The following is a 10,635-nucleotide window of genomic DNA, read 5'->3' as shown; positions in this document are numbered from 1 at the left end:
AACCCCTGGGGCTGGAGGTCGGTCACCCGTCACCCTCCCGGAGCCGCAACTGGCGTGTGATCGGTTTGTAGCAGATGCCGTCGAGAATATCTCCAAGTTTAGCTGGTTTTGGGCACGCTGCTGGACCAGCTTCCCCCCCCCCAGAACCCCGCAGAGCGAGGCGGGGAGGCTGGGGAAGGAGGGTGCAGGCCCCAGTGCTGCGGCCGCCTCGTCCTGCTGCCTCACACCGGGCTGGGCTGCCTCTGCTCCACCCGAACGCTGCCAGATTGCTCCCGCTGCGGCGAGAGGGACGACTCTGGGCTCCTTGCGCTGCGGCCCACCGCCCCCAGCATGGCCCACCGCCCCCAGCACGGCCTCGGCCTTCTGGAAAGCAGCAGAACACCAGCCAGGTTTTGGTAGAGGGACCCGAGGCAGAAATAACTCGCCTGAGGCCACGCAGAGGAGCCAACTTGCTCTGCGCTGCCCCCCGCCATGAAGACCCGGCCCTCCCTCCTTTCCCCAGGCAATCGTCACACCCGTATTTACAGATGGGGAAATTGAGGCACAGGTAACAGCCATTTGTCTGTGCCGAGTCGGTGCCAGAGCAGGGACTCGGGGCCGGCCCTGGGGGGGTTCAAGTAGTTGAGGGGCGTCCACAGCTCCTGAGAATCACCCGGCACTGCCCCTACCTTGAGTTTTCAGAGGAGGGAGCCTCCACCTTCAGCAGGTGAGGCTGTTTTGGGATGACAGCCAGCGAGCAAGCCCTTCGAGGAGAAATTCCTTTAAGTGTAGCCAGAAGCCCCAGCCCAGAGAGAAGGGATGATCCAGGAAAGCCTCATCACTTGTGAAAGGAGAGATGGGAGAGAGGGTAGAAAGCGCTGAGGCAGTGCAGGGAGCCAGCTAGATGATGCAGAGAAAGGTGCAGAAGGAGGAGTCGTCCTTGGCCCTGAGGAAGGACAAGGGAAAAATCACAAAAGTCATGTTTCATAGTAGTCTTAAAAAAAAAAAACAACCACTTTATTTTCAAATACGGCACCACAACAATGCAATGATCCTGCCTCCTCCCTACCCATCGCTCCCCCACGATGTCCCAGCAGAGCCAGTCCAGGAGCTGAGAACATTGGGAGAGGAACCCACCGCCATGCCCGGCCAACGCGCGGCGGGGAGCGAGCGGGAGACCGATGCCCCAGCACTGCCAAGGTTTGGGGGTGAGCAACTGCTGGCCCCGGGAAACCTGAATAATTGATAGAAAGCTTTCAAAAAGCAGGAAACACCAGGAGATCACCAGCTTTCCCTCCAGCAGAAACATGCCACCGACACAAGGTGCTTTACAAGGTACCCAGGGCGGGCTCACGCTGAGCGTCCCCTCCCACGCTCCTGCCAGCCAGCTCCCTGCCTCCCACGAGTGCTAGAAAAGCAAGCTATTCTTTCCCGCAAAAAAAAGAAAGCATTTTTATTTTTATGATAGAGATAAATCTATTTTATATAACTTCAGCTGTAATAGAGAGGACTCTGTAGAAATACCATGCATGCAGACACACTGAATAACGTTATTTCCCTTCCTTATAGTTCTCGCTCCATGCTTACTCGACTCACAAGCTGGCAAAATAAAATAATATAAAATAAACCATTCATTTCTGTCCAGACCTGGAGGACCCCACATGGAAAAACTGCCCAAAATCAATTCAGGCTGATCTCGGTTACGCTTCCGCTTCCCCACGTGGAAAGGGGCAGCTCGGTTAACTGGGACGCCCACTCGGCTCCCAGTTAGCAGCACTGGGAAAGGCCCAGAGGGTCCCTGCGCACACCAAGACAGCCCCCCTGAGAACAGGGACCCCCAAATTCACCCGTCCTGGTGGATCCAACCCTGCCGAGGACCCGAACCTCCCACCGCAGCCTCCCAGATCAACTAATGGATCCCCAAGACCGACTTCATCTCCCCCCCCTTAAAAGCTCCCGACCCCTCTGCAGAGAAACGAGGGGATTTCCCCAGCTGCTTGTCCCCGGGACAGCCGGCTGATGCCCCGCTCCGCCTCCTGGCACGGCTCACATCCAACGGCCAAATGTCCCAATTTAAGTTAAGGAGGGGAACAACCTCAGGACAGGTTTCGAGCACGCGGCAAGATTGTCACAGCACCTTGGGTCCCCGCGTGAGGCAAGGGGCAGCGCGGTTTTTCACGTTCCCAAGGGAGCGAGGGCTGTGCTGGCGCACGTCCCTCCGTGTTTTTGCCTCTCTCGTCCCCGGGGAGAGCCAGGCAGAGGGATGCCACCGCATCTGGGCCAAACTCATCCCCACCACAGCCCGTTATTGCTGCTGGGTGACAGCAGGGACCCGCTCCCCGTGCCGGGGAGACCTCACGCTGTGCTGGGCTTCCCCGACGCAGCAGGGACCGAACGGAAGACGCGACCCAGAAATGTGGCTCCAGACCCGCCGCGGGGGATGCTCCCAGTTTGCTTCCCGGGGCAGGAGGCCGGATCCAGCCCTGGGGCAGCCGGGGCTCAGGGGTGACTGGGGAGAAAGGGGGTGTCCCCAAAACCTTACCCCCACCTGCCAGCCCTGGGCCCAGCCACAGACGAAGCATCTCCTGTGGGGAGCGGGTCCCCGCCTCCCTGCAGCCCATCCCCACCCCACGATGAACCCACAGCCGGGTGAATTGGGTCGAGTTTTTGGGGGGAAGAGAGCCAAAAAAAAAGGAAACCAGCCAGAGATGCTCACGTGGCGGGAGCCTCCCGCCTTGCAGACCTCCGCTCCTTGCTTGTTATTTTGCATCACTGTAAAAAAGCACCTCCCGGGGCAAGTTTCCGCTCCCCACGGTGGGGCTTACAGGTTTTCTCTGCATCCGCGCGGGAACTTTCCCGTCGTCCCGGCACGGCCCCGGCACGAGGCGCCAGCCAGGAGTTTGTGAAGCTGGAGGAAGAAGCGGGGCGGTGGGAGAGCAGGGGCTCCCCCAGAGCTGCTAAAACGTCCTCATGCAGGGTCGTCTTTTCGCAGGGATGGGCTGTTCGGTGCGCAGGGTGATACCCGTCCCGCCACTCCTGGTATCGCCAGCCTGCTACCGCCCCACGTGTGTCCCGCCGTGGTCCACGTCCCCCGTGGGAGACTCCTCCCCAGTCCTGCTGCAGCATCCCGCTCGCCCCCCAGCCCCCCCATGGCCGCGGGTGCTCCGTGACACCCCATAACCCCATCCACGTCCTGGGGCAACGGCCCGGCTGCTGCATCCCGCGTTGCTCAGCCCCAGGTATCGGCTGGGGTATCGGCCAGCCCGGGGAGGATGCTCAGCCCCCCCCAAGGGTGCTCCCAGCCCCCCCAGGGTGCTCCGGCCTCCCCCAAGGGGATGCTCCAGCCCCCCCAAGGGTGCTCCCGGCCCCCTAGGGTGCTCCGGCCTCCCCCAAGGGGATGCTCCAGCCCCCCCAAGGGTGCTCCCAGCCTCCCCAGGGTGCTCCGGCCTCCCCCAAGGGGATGCTCCAGCCCCCCCAAGGGTGCTCCCAGCCCCCCCCAGGACTCGGGCCCCGGGTGCGTGGTCCCGCATGTGCTGTCCAGGCGTCGTCGCCGCAGGGCTGTGGCAGCCCGTGGGCCTCCCTTCACCGTCCCAGCCTCCAGGCATCGCTCAGGCATAGGATGACAAAGGGAAGCTCACAGGGGGCAGGGGGCCGCGGCCCCGCACTCCTCCCGCCGAGCGCTCCTGCAGACGGAGGAGAGACGTGAGCCAGGAGGGGAGGGAAGGGGGCCGGAGCCCGAGGGAGCTGGGGGATCCCCAGCCTGCACCGCATGTGCAGGAGGTGAAAACCAGACCACGGATCTCCCCGGTGTGACCCGCCGGCCCCGGTGCTGCTTCCCCCCCCCCTCAGGGACAGTTTGGGACGTGGCGGGCGTGCAGGGTGCGAGCGGGGCCCCGCACACAGGCAGCGCTGGCTTTTGCAGGGGGGTTGTAGGTGAACGTGTGGGTTTGCGTGGGCAAACCCGAGGGGGTGAGGAGTGCGGCACCAAAAGGGCAGCGTGGGGGTGCACGGGCGTGTGTGCACATCCACGTGTGTGTGTGCGCGCACGCGCACGTCCGTGCCGGGGTGTGCACACATGCGTGCACGGCTGCGTGTGTGCACGCGTGTGGATGTGAATGCGTGTGCAAGCCTGCGCAGGTGTCTGTGTGCAGGCGTGAATGCGTGTGTGCGTGTCTGCAGGCCCACGCATCTCTGTGTGCACACCTGTGTGTGCACATACACGCGTGTGGCTGTGCGCACACGTATGTGCACAGCGCAGAGCCGGGTGGCTCCATCCCGCGGCTGCCCACCCAGGCACCCTTCCCAGGACCCAACCCAGCACAGGGGGACCTCGGGGACCGCTGGGCACCCGCCACCCCTGTCCCCCCTCAGCCGGCAGCGCAGGGTGGTGGGTGCCCCTGCTGCAGCCCGTGCTCCCTCCTCCCCGTCTCTCACCAGGGAAGTGCCGGCCGGTGTCTGGGCGCAGCCGGGATGCTCACAGCGCCTGTGCTGCTCGAGGAGCAGGGGCAGACGGGCTCTGCTCCCCCAGACCTGCCGCCGTCCCTGTCCCCAGCTGTCCTCCGCCGGCCCCAGGTCACTGCCTCACTCACCTGGCAGGGCAGAGCCAGGGGCTGCTGCCAGCGCATCCTCTCCTCTCCTTGTCCTTTCCTGTCCCCTTCCCTCCATCTTAGCCAGCGCCATGCAGAGCCCCTCACCCTGGCATCCCTCCTCCGTCGCCCTCCCCTCTCCCCAGCCCGACCACAGATGGGATCCTTCCCCTCTGCCCTTTTATACCGTCTTTGTTCATATGACAAGCACGTGAAAAACCAGAGCAGAGCTCGGAAAAAAGCTCCTTAAGACGCTTTAATTCAGTTTCCTGGATCCCATGACTGAGCTCGGCCTGTGAACAGGGTCTCATGACTGTGGCACGCAGGCCCCGGCCATCAAAAGCCTCATTTATGCCCCAAAAGAGACTTAAACCCCTCTTGGCCAGTCACCTGGTGAGCCTGATGTCCCCCATGCCCAACCTTGGCCGCAGCCCCGTCCACACCAGCATTGCGCCTCTGCCGAGGGCTCACTGCAGCGGGTGTCCCGTCCTTTCCCCTACGGGATCCCCGAGACGTCCAGTGCGTCGACCCCTTTCACAGCCATCGCACGCAGGCACACGCAGGCGCACGCAGGCACACGCAGGCACACGCAGACGCCCCCCGGCCCAGCCACGTGCCTGTGACTCTGCAGCCACGGGAGCAGGAGCCGCCTGTGCCCTGGCTCTTCTGGCTGGGGACTTCAAAACGACCCAGGGGGACGCCTGCCCTGTCCCCTCTCTGCTGTGCCTGCAGGAGGGACTTTGGGGACACTCTGAGGCCTGACTCTGCCTTTCCCCTCCTCCACGCCCTGCTGAGACCGCGTTTTCGGCAGAATCCCGCTCCAGGCACCAAACCCTGTCCAGGTCCAGCCCCAACCCAGCCCCTTTCCTTCCTAGTCCCCTCCTGGTGCTGCCAAACCATGGCACCAGCGGTGGGGACAGAAGCGCCGTCCCGGTGGCTCACCACCCAGTTTGGCCCCGCTGGTGGGGGATGCTGCACCCAGGACCCCCAGGACGGGTCCGGCCCATGCCTTTTGGGGACCCTGCAGCTCACGTACGGATTAGTGCTTCTCCCTCCCTCCTCGCTCCAGCTGCTCGTGCGCGGGTGAGGACAGAGCCTGAGCCCTCTCGGGCCAGGAGCAGTGAAGGATCCAGACCCAAAAAGCCCCGATCCCTAACGACGACGGACCGCAGCCAAGGCTCCCCATCACGGAGGCGGCAGCCAGCAATGTCGTGCTCACCGGGATCCCGTATACCCGAGCTGGGTCTAAATTTTGGGGATCAGGCTGAACTTTTCCGTCCTTTTGCCTTTTTTTTTTTTTTTAAACCGAGACGCAGTAAATACAAAACTCAAGCCACCCCGACATCCCCCGGACCCCAACCACCGGCTCTGAGACGTCCTGCGGCCACGCAGAGCCGCTCTAAAGCGTCCGCAGCTCAACAGGAAACGGGCAGCAGTAAGAGGATAAAAATACCCTTGGTGCAAACAAAACGTCTCTATGTCAGGATCAGGGCGCCGTGGGCTGCTCCAGCCCCGCTAATCAGGGCCCGGGGCCGGAGGGGAGCCGGGCTGGGCGACCGTGGTGGCTTTGGCTTCCAGCACACGTGTGAGCTAAAGGCTCTAAAATCACCCGGCAGCTGCGTGCGGCAAGCCGGGGAAGGGAGGGGAGGGCTGGGGGGATGCTCAGGGAGAAGCCAGACATCCCGGCTCCCGGACCCTAAAACCCCCCCCCGGAAAAGGGGGGAGACCACCCAGAGTCCCAGCATCCAAATCCTCTTCTAGCTCCTGCAGAGCCCCAGCGCCGAGGAAGGGTCCCCCCTCCTCCACTGGAGCACCCTGCCTCGGTCCCGGGGGGAAGGCGAGGGATGTGTGGGGAGCAGGGCATCCCGCGCCCCCCGCCTCGGGCCCCCCATGGCTCCCAGCCCCAAACAATAAGTGCATTTGAGTGCTCGGAGCGTGGGGCTGCGGCGAGGCCCCACCACAAGGCCCCTGAGCCCCTCCGAGAGCCGTCTAAGGAGATTATCGCTCCTCACATGAGCCTGCCGGGCCCCACGGCCTTGCACCGGGGAGGAGGGGACACGAGGGTGACAGGGAGGGGGGGAACCGGTGCCTGGGAGCCCTGCGAGAGTCCCTGTGGGCACAGGAAGGGGCAGAGTGGTGCTTTGCTGTTTGGGTTGGGGCGAGGGATGCCCCGGGGGCAGGAAAACACACGGACACCTTGAACAGCTCTTCCCGGGGTGATTTCGGAGCAGGCGCTGACCCAAAAAGCGCAAACCCGAGCACTCTGCCTTTCTGTGAGGCAAACACGGCGTCTGCTGGCGGGAGGGCACAGTGGGATGCCCCACGCGCCTGCCTCCGTGGCCAGCGCACGCCAGGCATGGCAGAGGTCCCCGTGCAGCCAGGGGCACGGCTGGGTGCAGAGCAGGTCAAAAACCAAGATTTGCTCCCCCTAGGGCCACCCTGCCCCCTCGGGACCACGCCGCGTCCCTCGCGACGCTGGCCTCGGTACACTGGCAGGCCGTGGGGGCATCCCCCCTCCCCGGCAGCACACCCGAGCCCCCCCACGCCACAGCTCCTAAGAGGCCGAGGCCATCCTCCACCTCTGCCCCCACGATCCCGTGGGATCCCCTAATGAAACAGGACAGGGGCTGGCGGGGGAACGGGCCCCCGTTGTCCCCACGGCCCGATTCGAAGAGACAGACCATCGCGGCCCGCTCCTGGGGGGCCAAGGGCTCCTTGCCCATCTGCTGGCACCTTGGGGCTGCCCGGTCCCCAGAGGAGGGTGACAAGCGTTGGGGATCCAGCCAAGTGCAATTCAGCAGGGGCATGGGCCAGCGGGGAAAGCCGAGGGGCTGGACCCCACAGGGGCTGGTCCCCCCGACTGGGTCACAGGGCGGCAGCCCCAGGCGTACCCAGGGAAAGGGTGCACACGGGTAAAACGTTAAACCTCTGCTCTTTATTCAGGGCCCGGTTTCCTCGTCCTGTTTCCCAAGCGCACCGCGAGCGAGCGGTACGGAGGAGGTTTTCCAGGGGTGACCTGAACACGGGGAGCGCTCTGAGAAGGCAGAAGCAGGGCCAGACCGGAGGGGGTGCCGGGCAGGGGGGCACCTCCTCCACACGTCCCCGAACTCCCCTTGGGGACACGGCTCCGCCCCGGCTGCGGGGCAAACACCAGGCACCCTGCTGCCACCAGCACCGATCCCGGGAAAGCGCCATCGAGAGCAGGAACTGCCCGCTCCTCCATCCCGCCCCGCAGCGACGCCGGGGAGGGGGCCGGGCCCCCAGCCCCTCTCCAACTCGCCTTATTGCTATAGTCAGAGCAGCAGAGCGGCCAGGAGGAATTCAGGAGTTCACTGTTTTAGGAGAGGGGACGAGGACATGTCCGAAGCCAAGGATACGCCATCATGAGGGTGGGCTCTCATCTTTCTGGGGAAGGGGAAAGGAGGGAGCTGCCGTCTCTTGCCAGCCCGGCCAGTGGTGCCAGCAGCGCCGGGGCTGACACCGGGCGAGAGGAGAGTTGTGCTCATGCCCAAGAGGAAATGCACCGTCCGCTCCAGGGCCTCCGGCCCTCTCCCGAGCCTGGAGCTGAGGCTGTACAAACTCATTGCACCTCCAGCAGCAGGGACTGGGGAGGGACACTGGGAGAACTGGAGAAACAGGCAGAAACCCCCTGCCCGTCCCCCCGCCCCACGGCTAGTTGCGTTGGCTGGCCAGCTCCTGGGAGATGAATTTCCGAAGGCGCTCGAGGTACTGGCTGTAAAGTTCAATGTCATTGTGCCCGGCCCCGTCCACCCACAGCGGCTCCACAGCCTTGGGGCAGCGTTCAAAGAGCGCCAGGCCGTGGGAGAAGTCGATGACTTCGTCCTCCGTGCCGTGGATGATGAGGACGGGAGAGGTGATTTTGGAGATCTTCTCGATGCTGCCAAGAAGGTGGGTGGGGAAGAGATGAGAGAGGGGGGTAAGTACAGGGATCAAGGCACTCCCATTCCTCCTGCCCCCCAAAACACATCCCCTCGGGGCCAGCGACCAGGAAATGCTCTTTGATCACAGCAGAGCACGGGGACACGGAGCTTCTGCCAAGGATGAGCTCCAGGACAAGATCTCCCCCGGCGTGACAGACGAGGACCAGACAGTGGTGACAACAGCCCCGAGGGACCTAGGCAGGGCTGACGGAAACCGCTGCAGGACAGCGTGAGCCCAGGCCCTCCCCGCGTCGGGATCGGCCGTGCCAGGCTTTGAGGCGTGGAAGCACGGCTGTTCTCAGCCCGGCCCCAAAGGCCGCGCGAGGCCATCGGGATGCAGAGCGTGGGCTGGTGGCTCCCAGTCACAGCTTCCGGCTCGGGGACCGTCCCTTGGGCCCTGCTGGCCTGGCTGCAAGGGAGAGGCGAAGCAAGAGCTCGTCCCATCTCAGTGCTGCCTTTCCGTGCCACTGCCCCTGCCCTCTGCAGAGGGGGGAAAAAAAGCCCAGGAAATTACCCTTAGGGGAGAGAGGGGTCCCGGGGACCCCCGGGGCTTGTGATACCTGACAAGGGGCTGGTGGGACAGCCCCAAAGCCGATGGGCAAAGACACTGGGACAGGATGGCCAGGAGGTGATGCCACCAGGGGACGTGGGGTACACACATGGCATGGCCCTCAGGAGGGGGCACGGTGACCCCAGGGAGGGTTACGATCCCCCGCAGGGGACCAAAAGCAAGGCAGGAGGATCGTGATGGGCATGTTTAAGCCTCTCGTGGGAAACAGGTCCACAGTTGTCACCATAACCCCTCTTTGTGGCCAGGGCTGGCGTCCAGGACAGAGCTGGTCCGGGCACTGCCCCTCCAGAGCTGACCCCTGTCCCCTGCCCCTTCTCCTCAGGCCACTCACTTGGGGAAGGCATCGAACCAGTAGGTCTTCTTGGTCTCGGGGAAGGCGACTCTCATGCCAGAGGTGAGTGGGGAGTGGAGCACGATGGCAGCGCACTCATAGCGGGAGGCCAGATCAACCGTGGGCACTGTGCCGATGCTTTGTCCATATAAAATAATGTTCTCCGGGCTGATTCCATACCTGGGAGAGGAGAGGGAGGGTCAGCGCCCAAGCACCAGGCAGCAGAGTCACATCGCCAGGAGATACAACTCAGGGGGTCACCCTGCTCTGGCCACGGCACCCTGCAAGGCTTCCTGGGGTGGGGCGGGGGGGAACGGGGCTCTGTCCCCCCTGCCTTCCTCCAGCTCCTCACAGCTGGGCCCAAAGCAGCTGCCCCCAAAGCAGCTGCCCTGCACCCCCCGGCAGGACCAGGCAGCAGCCAGGGCTGAGCTGCTAGATGAGTTGTGGGGGGGCTGTCGAGGCTCACCCTTGCCAGGAGCAGGGTTACGGACGGGCTCACGGACCCCGGATCGCAGCTGCACGGGGCAGCCCCCAGTTCCTGGGGCATGCTGCGAGCCAGGCCTGGCTGCAGGCAGGGCGGAGGAGGCAGAGCCCATCACGGGGCTGCACCTTGAGCCCGGCTGGGGAACTGGGGCTGAGCACAGCCAGGGGAGAGCCTGGGAACAGCAAGATGGGGAGCACAGCTTGTGCCAGCGCTCCCAAGCAAGGTCATACCCCCACAGCATCCCTGCCCCTCCGGGTCCCCATGCCTGCTCCCCCTGCAGCTGCTTTCCGGCCACCCCTTCCCGTTACGAGCGGCCCGGATTCCCTCTCCGGGAGATTTCCTGTTTTCCAGACTGCTGGCCTGCAGGGTTTTCCTGGACATCCTCCCTTCCCCCTGCCCGACACCCCGCTCACCGCGTCCGCAGCGCCTGCCACGCGGCATCGATGTCGGAGTAGAGGTTCCTCTCCGAGGGCTTGCCCGTGCTCACGCCGTAGCCCGAGTAGTCATAGGAGAAGATGTTGCAGTTGATGCGGGTGCCCAGCCCGATGTAGAAGCTGCTCATCTGCCCCAGGTCCACGGCGTTGCCGTGTGAGAAGAGCACCGTGTACCTGCAGCATCAGGGAGAGACGGGCACAGCGGGTTAATTGGGGACTCTGCCGCGGTGCCGCCGCGCTGCCCAGCCCTGCCAGCGTCTCGGGGATGGATGTGCCTGGGCAGCGCAAGCCAGGACGTCTGCTTTGGGG

At 64.2% G+C, this 10,635-nt stretch overlaps 1 protein-coding gene across 1 annotated transcript in view; it reads right to left on the bottom strand.

Annotated features, from left to right (window-relative positions):
* Positions 1-7,483: 7,483 nt before the first annotated feature.
* ABHD17A (abhydrolase domain containing 17A) overlaps positions 7,484-10,635 on the bottom strand; it is a 6,667-nt gene continuing 3,515 nt past the window's right edge. The window contains exons 2-4 of the mRNA XM_009284869.1: positions 10,306-10,500; positions 9,409-9,588; positions 7,484-8,463 (exon numbers count right to left, since the gene is read on the bottom strand). Coding sequence (XP_009283144.1) covers positions 8,238-8,463; positions 9,409-9,588; positions 10,306-10,500 — 601 coding nt within the window. The 3' untranslated portion in view covers positions 7,484-8,237. The remainder of the gene's footprint in view (positions 8,464-9,408; positions 9,589-10,305; positions 10,501-10,635) is intronic.

Source organism: Aptenodytes forsteri, unplaced genomic scaffold (assembly GCF_000699145.1).
Source record: "Aptenodytes forsteri isolate BGI_AS27 unplaced genomic scaffold, ASM69914v1 Scaffold391, whole genome shotgun sequence".
Lineage (NCBI taxonomy): Eukaryota > Metazoa > Chordata > Aves > Sphenisciformes > Spheniscidae > Aptenodytes > Aptenodytes forsteri.
Note: the sequence above shows the minus strand (reverse complement) of the source record. Positions and strands in the feature narration are given on the sequence as shown.